This window comes from Phocoena phocoena, chromosome 20 (genome assembly GCF_963924675.1).
Source record: "Phocoena phocoena chromosome 20, mPhoPho1.1, whole genome shotgun sequence".
Taxonomy (NCBI): domain Eukaryota; kingdom Metazoa; phylum Chordata; class Mammalia; order Artiodactyla; family Phocoenidae; genus Phocoena; species Phocoena phocoena.
Genome location: NC_089238.1, coordinates 3,411,542 through 3,427,723, shown reverse-complemented (window position 1 = coordinate 3,427,723; position 16,182 = coordinate 3,411,542). Strand labels below are relative to the sequence as shown.

General features: G+C 53.2%; 1 protein-coding gene across 8 annotated transcripts; it reads right to left on the bottom strand.

The window, feature by feature from the left end:
* Positions 1 to 2,579: 2,579 nt before the first annotated feature.
* On the bottom strand, positions 2,580 to 14,622 carry TNNT1 (troponin T1, slow skeletal type). Of its 8 annotated transcripts, none has more exons than XM_065899669.1 (13): positions 14,521 to 14,622; positions 14,074 to 14,114; positions 13,951 to 13,964; positions 13,632 to 13,658; positions 12,536 to 12,557; positions 10,160 to 10,223; positions 9,378 to 9,494; positions 9,087 to 9,164; positions 6,725 to 6,838; positions 5,721 to 5,830; positions 3,754 to 3,844; positions 3,584 to 3,624; positions 2,580 to 2,723 (listed from the first exon to the last, which is right to left on the bottom strand). In XM_065899669.1, the coding sequence occupies exons 2-13, from the start codon at positions 14,103 to 14,105 to the stop codon at positions 2,678 to 2,680; spliced, it is 756 nt and encodes a 251-aa protein (XP_065755741.1). In that variant the 5' UTR covers positions 14,106 to 14,114; positions 14,521 to 14,622; the 3' UTR covers positions 2,580 to 2,677. The 8 variants fall into 8 exon arrangements, with proteins under 8 accessions (XP_065755741.1, XP_065755734.1, XP_065755736.1 ...); XM_065899662.1 differs by lacking the exon at positions 14,521 to 14,622 and adding an exon at positions 13,381 to 13,413 and having other exon boundaries at positions 13,632 to 13,661; positions 14,074 to 14,118; XM_065899664.1 differs by lacking the exon at positions 14,521 to 14,622 and adding an exon at positions 13,381 to 13,413 and having other exon boundaries at positions 12,536 to 12,554; positions 13,632 to 13,661; positions 14,074 to 14,105.
* Between the last annotated feature and the right edge of the window lie 1,560 nt (positions 14,623 to 16,182).

The following is a 16,182-nucleotide window of genomic DNA, read 5'->3' as shown; positions in this document are numbered from 1 at the left end:
GCGAACGAGCGAGCGAGCGAGCGCCGAGCTCCGAGCCCTGAGCTGCCGCCGCCCGCCCACGGGCCGCCGGGATCTACAGCCCGCCCAGCACCGTCCCGCGCCGCCCCGCGCCGCCCAAGGATCCACTGGCCCCCGCCCGGCGCGTGACGTCACCCCGCCGTCCCGGGGCGCGCTGGGAAATGGAGTCCTCAGCCTGGAGAGGCGAACGGCAACCGCCTCACAGAAGGCCGCAGGGAGTGCTGGGAAATGGAGTCCATAAGCGGAAATTGCTCTTGGCAACACTCGGCCTCGATCGGCCCCGAGGCACACTGGGAAGTTCGCAGCTCCGAGGTGTCGAAAGGAAACATGATTGAGAGGATTCTCCTGCGAGTGCTGGGAAATGGAGTCTAAAGGCTACAGGTGTGCCCCACAGGGCATGCTGCGAAATGTAGTTCACAGCATCAAAAGGACGAAGAACTGTCCGCTGGGGACCTAGTAGGAAATGGACTTGACAGCCCGGGAGTCCTAAAAGGACTAGAAGTCCTAAAAGTCTGCTCGCTTCATCTAGAAATAAGCCCCAGGAGGACAGGAATTTTTGTCTTCCGTGTGCACTACTTGCTCCCAGTGCCAAGAACTGAGCCTAATAAAACGCGATCGGAAATAGTATTTTGGATGAATGAATGAATGGATTCCCTAGGTCGTGGGAAACGTCAGGACGCTACGGGAAATTTAGTCCGCAACCCTTAGAGCAAGACAATCCCTGGGTGACCTCCCGGGGCATGCCGGGAAGTAAAGATTGCGGTACAAAGGTCACGGCGATCGGCCGCTGGGCACGCTGGGAAACGTAGTCCTCGGGGCCACGCCCCTAAAGGCACAGTTGGTCCTAGGCAGAGTCCCAAAGCACCCCAAGTCCCTGGTAGAACCCCTGGGTCACATCGGGAAAGGAACCGAAGAGACGGGGTCCACAATGACAGCTCCCCCAGAGCCTTCACTGGCCCTCCCTGCTACTGTCTCCTTGGGACGTGGAGCACGCTGGGAAATGTAGTCCGGGCTCTACATCCTCGCAAGCCAGGCTGGGATTTGTAGTCCAGGGCGAGGAGATCGAACAGATGTGGAGGGTGAATTGCCTCATACATAGCACCATAAAGCATGAAATAATCCTTATGTTAAGCACTCTGCACTTAAATCCTCATTGGGAAAGAGGCAGGCACTTTTAGACCGGAACAAAGACCCATAAAAAGCGCAAACGTTTCAGCATAACGGCGCTGAAATCCAAACAGAAGCAAGATTCTTTTTTCCCAAGGGATGTCAGAGCAGCCCTGCCCACTCTGAAGTCCCTGGGCTTGTGCAAAAAAAAAATAATAATAATAAACTACAAATCCCGTGAGGCCTGGAGACCGTCGGGATGGACACAAAGGGGATAGCAGTCCCGGAGCCAGAAATCATATTGTGACCCATCTGTGACCTCACAGACGACGCAGAACAGAAAGGCGGGTGGCGTCTCGGTTCCCGATGGCAGGTTTTGTTTGTTTGTTTGTTTTTGTTGTTTTTTCCGATGGCAGTTTTTCTTTTTTTTCTTTTTTTTTTTAGGTTTATCCACTTTTGGCTTTCTGTTTTTGTTTTGTTTTGTTTTCAAGAGCCACAGTGCCTTTATTTAAGCATTTTTAAAAATTGAAGTACAGTTAATTTACAATGTTGTGTTAGTTTCAGGTGTACAGCAAAGTGACTCAGTTATTTTATATATATATATATATATTTATTATTATTAAGATTCTTTTCTCCTATAGGTTATTACAATTTTTTTTTAGTCTACGCCCTGCAGCTTGTGGGATCTTAGTTCCCCAACCAGGGATCGAACCCAGGCCCTCGGCAGTGAAATCCTAACCACTGAACCACCCTATTACAAAATATTGAGTATAGTTCTCTGTGCTCTACAGTACGTCCTTGTTGGTTGTCTATCTTATATATAGCAGTGTGATCAGTGGGTTTGTTTGTTTTTTTAGTCTATTCACAAGGTTGTGTAACCATCACTACTGTCTAATTCCAGAACACTCCCATCACCCCCAAAAAGAAACACCATTCCTTTTAGCCATAACCCCTCATTCCTTCCTTCCCCTGAGGCCCTGGAGACCACGACTCTACTCCCTGCCTCTATGGATTTGCCTTCTAGAAATTTCCTATCAGTGGCATCACACAATGCGTGGCCTTTTGTGTCTGGCTTCTTTCGTTATGATTTGGAGACTCATCTACATTGTAGCCTGTGTCAGAGCCTCATTCGTTTTTATGGCTGAAGGATATTCCCTTGTATCCATTCACCAGTGGACGGACGTTTGGGTTGTTTCCACCTCTTGGCTATCGTGAGTAATGCTGCCAGGATTCCTGTACAAGTTTTTGTGAGGACAGAGATTTTCAGTTCTATTGGGGCAGAATTGCTGGGTCCTATGGTAACTCTACGTTTAACTTTTTGAGGGACCGCTGGAATGTTTTCCAAAGCGGCAGCCCCGTTTTACATTCCTGCCGGCTGTGTGTGAGGGTTCAACCTTACACATCACCGTCATGATTGTTGAAGATTCTAATAATAATAATCAAAGAACAGCAGGTGCTGCAGGGGGAGCATTTATTTCAAGCCACAGATGGGACACACACTCCAAGGGCTCCCGGGTGCCTGGAGGGGGGTGGGGGGGCAGTGCCCAGATCCTCACTTCCAGCGGCCTCCGACGCGGCCCTTCCCGGCCCCCTTCCGGCTGTAGGAGAAGGAGGGGTGTCAGAAAGGAAGGCCTCCCTGACCCACCTCTGAGATGGGTCCCTGTCCTCAATTCAGAGAGTCCATCCCCCCAAATCCCTGCCCTCCCCGCCAGAGGAAGAGGCCGGCAAGTGCCTTCTCATTGGGTTCACTGCCTGGAGTGGCGTGATTAGTGGTCACAGGCCCACAGGCGGGCAGGAGTTGATGTCAGTGGGTGAGCTCAGCAGGTTCATATGGGCACTGATAAATATTTATGGGCACAGGGATGGGGGAAGGAAAGGGTGAGTGACTGAGAGTGGGTCGGGGAGGCTGGGGTGAAAGAGACAGAAAGATGGAAAATGAGATGGAGAGAGAAGATGAACAGAAGGCAGAGGGGAGGGAGGGAGGGAAGGAGACACAGGGGAGACAGAACAAGAAACAGAGGAAAAGCCGGGCTTCTCAACCTCAGCACCAGCAACATTCGGGGGCTGGATCATTCTGTGGTGAGGGCTGTCCTGTGCGTTGTAGGACGTGGAACAGCAGCCCTGGGCTCCACCCACCAGGTGCCAGTAGCATCCTCCTCCCCAGACAGGTTCGAAACATCCCCCGATATCCCCGGGGTCGGGGGCAAGGTCACCCCCGCCCTGAGAAACAGTGATTTAGAGGGACCTAGAAACAGGGATTGAGACCCCAGAAGAGAGCTGGAGGGTGGAGAGGAAAGGACACATTATGAGACCGTCCCAGAGAAAGAGGGATAAAGACAGAGCCCCCAAGAAGGGGTGGAGAACTGAAACTCAGAGTAAGGGACAGCCAGAGGAAAGGAAAGAGAGGTCCCAAGAGTCAGATGGAGGGTGTGGGGCTCAGGGCCGGGTTCACACTTACAACTTCTGGGCGTGGCTGATGCGATTGTACAGAACATTGATCTGCAGAGACAGGGGGGAGATTCTGGCACAGCCGGAGGGACAGGCCGCTTACCCCCTACCCAGCCCCAGCCCAGCCCCGCACCCGGCCAGCCCCAGCCCAGCCTGGCCTCCAGCAGAGATGGGTCTCACCTCATACTTCTGCTGCTTCATCTTCTCCATCAGGTCAAACTTCTCGGACTCCAACTGGTGGATCCAGTCCGACAGTTCCTGGGCCTTCTCCCTGGCAGGGCAGAAGGGCTGTCATGGAAGGGAGCCAGCCCAGGCCATGAGCCCAAAGAGGTTGAGGGAACTGTTCAAAGCCACACAGCGAGTCTCTGAGTTCGACATTATTGGTGCCATTTTGTTAATATTTGAGGCCACGATATTCAAAGTGAATTGCAGCAAGGGGGTTTTAAAATCTCTGCCCACTTCTCCATATCCAAAACAGAGAGCTCACGTTTCTCTAAGGGAGGACGAGCATGGTTAAGGGCCTAGGCCCTGGAGTCAGAAAGCCTTGGTTCAAATACCAGCTATGGACTACCGATTTCTTCTATGTGAGAAAACAAACCTCTATATTTTAGGCTGCTATAGTCAGATCTCAGTTATTAGAGGCCAGACTTATTCCGAACTGTTAAAAATCTACTGCCTTGAACTGTTATAGAATGAGAGAATAGGTATAAAGTACCTGGCACGTGCTAAACACTCGACAAAGCTAGTTGTTACCATTCTTTTTATTCTTACTAGCAGTCTTTGTTGTCTTTTGCCAGCTAGTGGTCTTCAAAGGCTGTCTCTTCCATGGTGTGTTTTACTTTAAAATTTTAGAGACCATCATATGACGTCTATCTAATAAATAAAACTGAGATAACTTGAGATCCTCAAAAAATATTAGTAGATCCACATTATGAGTGGATGTGTGGTGAGGGAAGGAAAGAGGAGGAAGAAAGAACTTTCACGACATGTTATTTAGTGCTAGGCCCTGTGATAATGTGACTGGGGAAGGACGGCACATCGCCAGTGCTGGGCTGGAGCCAAATCCGCGCATCCTCTCCCGACTCCGACTCCGAGTGCACAGTTCTCACGCTGGTAGTTTGACATCAGCATGGTGGGAGTATTTACACCGTGGAAATGAGCAAATGCTAAGATGTGGACTTTTAGGCCCTGGAGATCCACTTGTTAAACATTTACCATCACACCACTTTGTAAAAGAGTGATGAAGAGCACAGACTACCGCACCAGACTGCCTGGGTTCAAATCCCCACTCTCCCACTTGCAAGGTGTGCAACCCTGGAAAGTTAACTTAACCTCTCTGTGCCTAGGGTTGCTCTTTCTTTTTTTGTTTTTTAATGCTCCAGTTGCTTGAGGGTGTCTACCTCATAGGGTTGTAAGCCCTCCACAGGGGGCTGCTGCTGCCATACTGACCTTTCACTGCTCTGTGAGGTAGATTTTGTCATCATCGCCTCATTTTACCAGTGAGGTAAGCAAGGCTCACAGAAGGTAAACCACGTGCCTCAGATCACCCAGCTGTAAGTGGTGAAGCCGGCACTGAGCCCCTGGCAAGTGGTTTCAGATGTTGAGCTCCAGACCCCATCACTGTGCTGCCTATGAGGTGGTGGATGTTTCTGACTTTAAACTCTGTGCCTGGGCCAGATAATGTCAAGACGCAGGCGAGGGCCCTGAAGGGGAGACCCTCCCCGGCCTCCCCTCAGGTGGCTTTACCACGGGATGCAGGCTGTGCAGACAGTGAGCTGTGAAGGGCAAGATAGAGCCCCACCCAGAAGAGATGTGGCTGGAAAACTGTTGCCGGTGCATCTGGCTTTAATTCACGTAAAAGATGGGGCCCATTCGGAGTTCCCAGGGGCCATCAAAACACCATCATCTCCTAAATTTTGGTCAGATCTGTTGTCTGGCTTCCGTATTATCACCCAGACTCTACAGGTCTCGGCACGCACAAAACGTGGGGCCTATATCAGTGAAACATTCCACAGGGGAGTCTACAGGGGCGCAGAGAGGGAGAGACACTTGCCCAAAGGCACACAGCACCAGGGCTTCTGCCCACTCGGATCTGGGTCAGGCGTCCCCTTATCTGCCTGTCTCATACCCAGGCCCCTCCCACCTACCGGAGCTGTTCTTCTCCCATGTGGTCGATGTTCAGAGGCTTTTTACGCTCCGACAAGATGCGCAGTTTCATCTCACGCCCTGTCTGGCGCTTACCCCGCTTCTGTTCTGCCTGACGGTTGAAAAGGACATCGTGAACTAGGGGATGGGTCCACCGGATGGCTCCGCACATCAGGACCCAGGGATCCAGGCCCCGAGCCCTCCTCGCTCAGACCCAGGGGTCCGGGCCCCCAGCCCCTCCTCCCTCAGACCCAGGGGTCCAGGCCCCTCCTCCCTCAGACCCAGGGGTCCGGGCCCCCAATGCCTCCCCGCTCAGACCCAGGGGTCCGGGCCACCAGCCCCTCTTCCCTCAGATCCAGGGGTCCGGGTTCCCAGCCCATCCTCCCTCAGCCCAGACCCCCCAGACCCACCTCCCTCAGAACCAGGGGTCCGGGCCCCCAACCCCTCCCCATCACACTCAGGGGTCGGGGCCCACATCCCCACCTCCCTTAGCCCACACTCCCAGCCCCTCCCCCCTCACACCCAGGGGTCCCGGCCCCAGCCCCACCCCCACCCCCCTCAGAGCCAAGGATCCAGGCCCCCAGCACCTCAGCCCAGACAGCCCAGACCATCCCCCCTCAGACCCACGGGTCCGGGCCCCCAACCCCCTCCTCCCTCAGCCCAGACACCCAGCCCCTCCCCACTCAGACCCGGGGAACGGGCCCCCAACGCCTCGCCCCATTCAGACCCAGGGGTCCGGGCCCCCAGCCCCTTCCCCCGCAGACCCAGGAGTCCTGCCCCTATTTCCTCCCACTTCAGACTCAGGGGTCCGGGCCCCTGCCCCCTCCTCCCTCAGCCCAGAACCCCAGCCCCTCTCTCCAGAGACCCAGGGGTCCAGGCCTCAGTGCATCCCCCGTCCGACCCAGGGGTCCGGGCCCCCAGCCCCTCCTCCCACATCTTTGGGAGACCAGTCCTTTGTGTACCACACTACCCGTTTCCTGTTCAGGCCCTAGCAGGCTGAACTCACCTTGACCAGGTAACCCCCAAAATGGGCCCCCATGTTGGACAGAACCTTCTTCTTTTTGGCGTCATCCTCAGCTCGCTTCTTGGCCTCTTCCTCTTCCTTCCGCATCTTCTCCTCCTGTGGGAAGAAAGGGGTTAATTCCTGGGCCTCCCTCCAGCACCCTGGACTGAGAGGGGAGGGGGTCTGAGATGGGCACGTGGGAGGGGGCCCTCTTCTGCACTGAGTGAAGCAGGGATCAATCAGACCCAAGCATAAAACAAGGTCAATATCAGAACAGGCAAGGATGCTGACGGTCCCCTCCTCACCTTTCCAGGCCCGGCTGTGTGACCACCTGCAAGTCCTTCCTCCTCTTTGAGACTTTATATACCACCCCCAAGGAAAATATTAAACTAGTGGAGGGACGTGCTTGCTTTTTTCTGCATGCTCCAGCCTGAAATGGCCAATGGTGATCTTTGCTGTGTGACCTCAGTGCAGGCACGTACCCTCTCTGGGACTTACTCTTCCTTAGTCTCATGAGAGGAGAATGACTGTCCTCAGAGGGTCATGGAAGGTAACTTGTGATGGGAGTCGGGGGGCTTGGGGCAGTAAAGAGGCTCTTGGCCTTGAGCCTGAGGAAGAGGTTCTAGAATGCCTTCACTAAAGCATTACCACATCCAGAAAGTCTGCACTGCATGTTCCAGAATTAGTGGCTTGTCCAGACTAAAGCCCCATCCCCAATGGAGAGGCAGGTGAGATGGGCATGATGGTATTTCACTTGCCCAGGATTCCCCACCTGAATTAATTTCCTCTCGCTGCTGTAATTTGCAAACAGAGTGGCTTAAAACAATGAAAGTTTATCAGCTTGTAGTTCTGCAGGTCAAAAGTCTGAAATGGGTCTCATGAGCTAAGTCAAGGTATGGACAGGGTTGGGTCCTTCTGGAGGCATTAGGGGAGATTCACTCCCTTTGCTCTTCCGGCTTCTAGGGGCCGCCTGCATCCCTTGGCTCAGGGCCACTTCCCCCACCTTCCAAGGTCCTCCCTTGTTTACGGACCCTTGTGATAACACTGGGCTCACCCAGGAAATCCAGGAGAATCTCCTGATCTCAAGATCTTTAACTTAATCATACCTACAAAGTCCCTTTTGCCAGGCAGGTTCCCATATTCATAGTCTCTGGGAACTAGGATGTGGACATCTTTGGGAGACCAGTCCTTTGCGTACCACACCACCCATTTCCTGTTCTTTAAAAGTGGTTTCAGGGGGCTTCCCTGGTGGCACAGTGGTTAAGAATCCACCTGCCAATGCAGGGGACACGGGTTCGAGCCCTGGTCCGGGAAGATCCCACATGTCATGAAGCAACTAAGCCCGTGCGCCACAACTACTGAGCCTGTGCTCTGGAGCCCGCGAGCCACACTTACTGAGCCTGCATGCCACAACTAGTGAAGCCCACATGTCTAGAGCCCATGCTCTGAAACAAGAGAAGCCACCGCAATGAGAAGCCCGCGCACCGCAACGAAGAGTAGCCCCCCCTCGCCGCAACTAGAGAAAACCGGCGCCAGCAGCAACGAAGACCCAACACGGCCAAAAATAAATAAATAAATAAATAGATAGATAAATAAATAGATAAATAAATAAAGTGGTTTGAGGGACTTTGCTGTTGGTCCAGTGGTTAAGACTCTGTGAGGGGGCATGGGTTCGATCCCTGGTAGGGGAACTAAGATCCCACGTGTCGCGCAGCGTGGCAAAACAAAAACAAAAACAAGTGGTTTGCGTGAGCCACTCCTGATGCCAAATCAGGTCATGTTTTCAAGGGTTAAACCAATGGGAGCATTCTAGCCACTCTCTCCCAACTAGCCAGTGATTCACTCCACAGTGGACGGGTGAACAATTTGAAAACATCCCAGGATTTGTGCAGGAGACAGAGAAAAGAGGAGTTTAAGCCAGAGCTGCTGGTGGCCGTTTGCCACCCCTGCCTGGGAACCATCTGGTTTACCTGGGACTGATGGGATGCAGGATTTCCAGGGCTCAGACCAGGAAAGTACCAGGCAAACCAGGATGAGTTGCTCACCCTCCTGGACACACTGTCCACAGAAATATTGGCCAAGATGGGAAGATAAAAGCTGGGTCTTTGTGATATTATTTGAGTCCCTTGATCCAGCCATGCCTGAAGCAAGCCATGCCCTAGACCTTTTAGTTATATGAGCCAATAAAGTTCTCTTTCTGCTAAGTTCAGTTTGGGTTGGAGTTTCTGTCCCTTCCAACAGAAAGACCCTTGAATAATACAGCATGAGGACTTTTATGGGATCACAGAGAATGTCATGAGTGGAAAATTGCAGTGTCCAGCTGAGAAAGTAACATTTGGGCTCTGGGAGGAGGGGAAACACCCACCACCAGCTTAGCTTGACGCTCACGCTCCTTCTCGGTTCTGAAGCGCTGTTGCTCAGCTCTCTCCGCCCGGCGCCGCTCCTGGGGGAGACAGAAGAATGAGGGGGTGCAGGGACCACCACGCACCCCCTTTATCACTTCCCAGGGTAGGTCAAGAGTGGTGATGGGCACCAACTTGGGTACTTTCCCAAAAGTTTCAGCCTTGGGTCTGTAGTGGACGGGAACGTATCTCCCAAGGCCCAAAGGATGGAAGGAGGGAGAAGAATTTGGGGAACCCCACCTCCCTTGACTCACAATACGCTCTTTTAGTGCCACGAGCTCCTCTTCCTCTTTCTTCCGCTGTTCAAAATGCACGTCAATGAGCGTCTGCAGCTCCAGCAGATCTTTTTCCATGCGCTTCCGGTGGATGTCCTAGGGGACAGAGGGTGGGAGCACGGTCATTCCCCAGGTGGTGCCCCAAGAGGGTGCCAACCTCTCAGCACTTCTGAGAAGCATCAGGAGGGGGAGCCCTTTGCAGCAAGAATTGGTGCGGTTGGGCTTCCCTGGTGGCGCAATGGTTAAGAATCCGTCTGCCAATGCAGGGCACACATGTTTGAGCCCTAGTCTGGGAAGATACCACATGCCACAGAGCAACTAAGCCCATGCGCCACAACTACTGAGCCTGCACTCTGGAGCCCGTGAGCCACAACTACTGAAGCCTGTGCGCCGCAACAAGAGAAGCCACCGCAATGAGAAGCCTGCGCACCGCAACGAAGAGTAGCCCCCGCTCGCTCTGCAACGAGAGAAAGCCCGCGCGGAGCAACGGAGACCCAACGCAGGCAAAAATAAATTAAAAAAAAAAAAAAAAAGAATTGGTGGGGTTGACAGCTGGGACAGACGTCTGCCATGCACTGTGTTTCCAGCAGATGGCAGCAAAGCATCGTATTCTGACACTAAACTAAGGGGCTGCCAAGACACAATTCCAAAAGAAGCGGGTAGGAAACAAACAAAAAACAGTGGCTAGGGAGGGGCACCTCTTCCTAATTTGCACCCTATAGGCTAGCAGCCCCTCCTGGGATGAGACGTCTGTTACTTACATCGAAGTCCACACGTTCCCCCTCTGGGATCTTTGGGGGGATCAGCGGAGGTACCATGGGCCGGCTGAGTGGACAGAAAAGAAACACTGAGTAGTCTGACCTCCCTGCTGAATGTAAAATATTTTACTAATAACGTTTTATATGGATTCATGTTGAAATTCTGAGATTTTGGCTATAACAGGTTGAGTAAAATACGCTATTGGGATTGATTTGACCTGTTTGGGTTTACTTCTTAAAAGGCTGCTAGTAAAAAAAAAATTGTTTCTTAAGTTATTACATATGTGGCTTGCATTGTATTTGTATTGGGTAGTGCTGCTTTGGGGGACTGCCCTGGGCACTCCCACTTCTTGGAATTTTCTCTTCCTTTGGTTTCTTTCTTTCTTTTTTAAGCTGGAGAATTTATTTTTATTCTTGCAGTTTTATACTAGGAAGTCAACATTTTTTAATAATTCATTGTTCACAATTGATTTATAAGAAACTTTAATCCTTAAATTGTACATCAGTATCCTATGACTCCAAATCTTATTTATCACTCTCCTTCCAGTCTGAAGAAAATGATCATGTAATTTATTAACTTCCACAGACAGCACAGTCCCACTGACATAACATTTGGTTTGAAGTCCTACACTCATATGAAAATTAAGAAGAGCCAGTATCAAACTGGCCTGAAACCCGATTGTGTTCCTGGCTCAAGATAACTGTAGTAAATTTATAAGTCCACACTAAGACACAAAGATAAACTAGGGTGTGTATATCGTATAAAAAACTTTTCACAGTAGAGTAAAAATAACATTAAAATGTTACAGAATTTCAATCATATTACAGTGTTTTAATCAATTAGCTTTCAAATTGCCTGATTAATTGAATTAAATGCAAATAACTTTGTATGGGATTTTTTTTTTTATGTTTGCCCAGCATTTCAAAATGGTTATGGAATATAACTTTTAAAATGTCAAAATACGCTCTACAAATTGCACTTTTCTGCTAGGCTGGGCTAGCATCCTCCATGGCAAGATACCAGAACTATTGAATAAAATACACTTTAAAATCAATAGCTATTTTATTAATTTCCTTGAAATTATCATCATCATTACCAAAACCTTCCAGGATTTTGTAAGATTTGATTTCTTAAATACAGCTTTAAAGTTTAACTTAAGAAATGAAAAAATCCCTCATATATTTGACTCTTTATTTCCTTTTTTGGTCATTCAATGATCAAAGAGAATTTTAAACAAATTATGCTTCATCTTTCCTGGCTTAATAAAAAGCAACAATTTCTATTAACCAAATTAAGAGAGCTTTGCCCTTTGATTCATGCATGCGTGGGACACTCTTGTGATTAATGTCATTCACTCCTGTGACTTCGATTATCATCAATTACCGAGGATTCACCAACTCTGTCTCCAGCCCAGACTCTCCCAAACCCCAGACTCCAGTAAACAGATGCTTCCTCAACATTTCCTGCCTTTGCACACACCCGGCCCCAACTGAGCTCATCAACCTGTGGGTCTCTCAGTCTGTGGCCCCTTTCTACCCTATGCCCTCTGCTCCAGCTTAGGCCTTTTCCCCTTGAAAACTCACCACATCCTACAGTTCCCTGGCCATGTCATGTGCCTTTGTGCCCCCTTGCCTCTGTTTGCTCTGCCCTACAATGCCCTTCCCCTGATACACTCCACCCCTGAGACCTTCCCTCCTCCAACAAGCTTTCCCTGACACTGAAGCACACCTGTGCTTTCATGTACCCCTGTGCTCTCAGCCAGATCGGATCCTCGGCCCCCTCTGGTCAGAACGCTTCCATGGCTCCCGGGTGTCCCAGAGAATTTCTGCATCTCATGCTCGATTGCTGCCTCCTTGCATCTCCAAGCTTTGTCCCCAGTGTCACACCCTCCAGGGTGAGCTCTCACAGTCTTCCCTGGTCTGCCTAGTTTGGTCTTTCTCATCAGAATGACCTGTGTCTGCATCTGTTCCCTGAAACGCTGGCCAAGATCCAGCTACTGGACCTTGTACACACCACTCCGCTTCGTCATCTACAATCTCCCTTCTACTTCCTTCAGCTAGCAAACTCTTCCGCCCTCAGGGCTCAGCATCACCTCCCCTGGGAAGCCTTCCTTGATATTCTAGGGCACAGATAGGGCCCTCTTCTGCACTACCATTGCTGTATCTGGGTCTGTTACACCAACAGGACAGCAAGAGTCTGACTCTTGCCAAACACAGTGGGAAGTTCACCAGAAATGTTTGTGGAAAGGAGGAGTCACTGTCCTCTTCTATGTTTCCATTTCCCCACTCTCCTTCTCTGCCTTTCTTGCAGCCTATCTCTGGAGGTGGGTGATATATTTAAGAGGACAGGATTGGGAGCCCCACCCCCCAGGATCTCACCTTGGTTTGGGGCGCTCCTCTTCTGGTGGAGGGATACAAAAAGATAATTAGCAAGAGTTCGTGGGGTGGGCATGACACATCCAAAGGAGGGACCTGCCTCCAAGCCTTGGTCCCCACAAGCCCAGTTCCCTTCTCCTGCAGCTCTGGGGGAAGGGTATGGGGGGGGAAGAGGATAAGGGAAATCGGGGTGGCCATAAAGGAGGGAGAGGGTCACATGCATCAGATATACATTCAGAACTGGTGTGGGGGTCCCCCTCCCATTTCCCTGGGAACCCAGGTGTCCAAACCGCCAGACCACAAGGAGAAAAAACAAACAAACCCTCAGACCCTCGTTCTACATACCCAGAGCTCCTGCCCTCCATCAAGATCTAGCAGTGCAGGGAGGCCCCAAGCCCCCTCTTCACTCGGTGACCCACCCGGGAGTTGTGTCCCCAGCCCCCTCCCCCTTGGGGACAGAGGAATACAGACTCCCACTGCTAGTCCCTTCTACAACCCACGCCCCAACCTTTGAATGTATATGAAGGAGACAAGTAACGGACAGGCGAAGATGAGGGAGGAGGGGTGCCTCTCCGCAAACATCCAACCCTTCTATAAGTATTCCTCCAGACTGGGGAAGAAGGCTTGGGTGTTGGTCCCTTTAAGAAGGAAGGGAACGGGTTAAAGCCATTGCGAGGCTGTTTCCCTTCTTGGCCACTGGAGAGCGCGAGAGCTCTCCGGGGCTTAAAGGACCGGGCCTGGGACGGGTTACGGGGACGGGTTACGGGAGCGGGGAGGGAGTCATCTTGGAGGTCAGGGCCCTGAGGACCCCCGAAATCGGCCTCAGGAAGCGAAGCAGCCGCGGTTACCTCGCTCAGCCAACGTCTCCGGCTCCTCGGGGGCTGGGGAGGGGGCGGGAGGAGAAGCTAGGATTTGGGGAGCCGGGGGAGGGGAGCAGCCATGCCCGGATGCGGGAAGGGGAGAGAGGGGAGAGAGGGGAGAGGCTGTTAAAGGAGCTGAGGCCGAGACCATCGAGATCCCCGCCCCCGCCCAGCGTCCCCACCGCACCAGCCCCCCGGTGCCGCGTCCAGCTCCAGACCTGCGGAGTCCAGGGCCTCACCTTCCTCCTCCTCCTCAGCAGCCTCCTCTTCTGGAAGGGGTGGGGGAGACAAGAGGAGGCGTGAGGAGCCCGGGGTGGGGGGGGGACGGCAGAGGCTTCAGATGGGGGGAAGAGTGCGTGAGTGCGCAGAGACCCGCGTTCAGGTTCGAGTCTCATCTAGACGGGGGGACCCCTCTGGGCCTCAGCTGCAAGTGGGCCCACTGAGCTTTTCCCACGGGCTGTGCGGACCAGGAGGGTGGGCGTAGGGCAGGGTGGGCTAAGATGCGCCAAGGTGTCCCCATCTCCCCTCCCCCCCAAGGCCATCCCACTCTCCACTCACCTTCAGGCTGCTCCCTGAGGACCCGGGAGGGAAGGAGAGAGGGAGGGGGAGAGTTAGGCGCCTTGGAGGTGGGAGGTGTCCCCACCGCTCCAGGGCCCCAGCCCGCCTGCCAGCATCACTCACTCCTCATATTCCTGCTCTTCGGCGTCCGACATCCTGGTGTCCTGCTGCGACCTATGAAAAGCAGAGAACGGGCGGAGTGGGGTGGGGTCCAGAGGAGGAGGGGCCGGGGGCCGGGACCCCTGGGTCTGAGGGAGGAGGGGCGGGGCGTCTGGACCCCTGGGTCTGAGGGAGGAGGGGCCGGGGGCCTGGAGTCCTGGGTCTGAGGGGGGAGGGGCCGGGGGCCTGGACCCCTGGGTCTGAAGGAGGAGGGGCCGGGGGCCTGGAGTCCTGGGTCTGAGGGAGGAGGGGCTGGGGGCCTGGATCCTGGGTCTGAGGGAGGAGGGGCTAGGGGCCTGGACCCCTGGGTCTGAGGGGGGAGGGGCCGGGGGCCTGGACCCCTGGGTCTGAGGCGGGAGGGGCTGGGGACCTCCAACTCCTAAAGACTCCTAAACCGAGGGTGAAGACAGCGCATTGGGAGATACGGTCCGGGCAGAGCCCCAAGGCTGCAGCCCCCGCCCCCTGACCACAGCTGTCCCCTTTTGTCTTATGACAAGTCCGTAGGAACCTGATCTGAGTAGGCATTAGGAGGAGGTATTTGGGAAGGGACAGTGGTCCGAAGACAATAGCTGCCCCACCCCCAGGGTCTATTTTGGGGGGATGTCGTAGAGGGTGACACCGAGGACATCTCTTGAGAAGTATTCGTGGAGGGGGGGTTCTAGGAGAATTAATCATACCCGCTGCCCTCTCCCACCCCAGGTCCCCTCCCCTTTGGCTGGTTATCTGCCCACCTGTCGCCTCCTTTCACCTTCACCCACTGCCGTGGAGGGGACAGGACACAGAAGAACAGCTTCTGTCCCCAGACCTCATCCTGACCCCTAAATACTAAGAGTCCCCAATCTCTGAGATCCCCAAGGCACCCAGGTTGAGAGGCCCCACAAAATCCCCATACCCACAGACCCCAATTTATGAATTCTGAAAAACAGTAACTCCTCATATCTCCAGATTCTGAGACTCCAACTGTCGAGACTCCCGATTATGCGTGCCCTAAAATCTTGACCCCCTAGGTCTTGACATCCCCTAAATTCTGAAACCTCAGGACTGTGAGACCCCAAAATCTGGATGCATAAACTCAGGGGACTGATTCATGAAACCCCCAAATATGACATTACAAATTCTAATACCTCCCATCATGAGACATGAGATTCTGCGACCTCAATTCCTAAATCGTCAGATTCTGAGACACTGCCCCCCAGTTCTGACACCCAGACTGTCTGTCATCCAAGCCCAGGGACTCCCAGTTTCTGAGATTCCCTCAGACTCAGACCTCCGAGGTCCTAAGGTGTTGTATTCTGGGACCCCCAAACCCTGCACTCCCAGCTTCTGTAACCCCCAAGTCCTAATACGTTCCCTTCCATCCCCAGTTCCTCTGGGACCCTTACCTGAGGCTGCGTCCGCAGAGGTGTGAGCGGTGGGGCAGTCTTGCTGGGCAGGCTGAAGCACCCCCAGTTTATAGTGGGAGGCTCAGCCCCGCCCCAGGGGGAGAGGGAGGGGTAGAGAATTCCTTTCCTCACACTCAGAGGCTGCCCTGCCCCCACTCTGGCTCCACTTTCGGGATAGAGGCACCTCCTGGCTGTTCCAAGGCGTCTCCTCCATCCCAAAAGCATTGTCCAGGAGCCCCGGGCTGGGTCAGGCCACCCTCGGGCTCCACACCTCCCAGATCACACAGCACACTGTGCTCCGAAGCCCCTTGGAGGATGCTTATGGATGAAAAGGGTACAAGGGACCCCTTCTCGCTCCATGAAGGGGTCCCTTTCTCTGTGTCTCTCTGGGCCTCCACTTCCCATACCCCGTTTCCCTGTCTCTATCTCTCCTTTGTCTCTGTGACTCTTCGTCTGTGTTTCTCTGTGTGTGTCTGTCTCAGCTTCTCCGTCTCACCACCTCTGTCTCTGTCCATCTCTCTGTCCCCCCCTCCCCACCCCCATCCCTTTGTCTGCCACCAGGATTCCACCCTGGTGACAACAGGCGCTAAAGCGGGGAAACAGGTGTGTGAGGGGGAGGAGGAGGGGAGGGGGAGGGGGTGTGTCAGGCCCACAGGACCTCACACTCCCCACCTCCATCGGACACTGATCT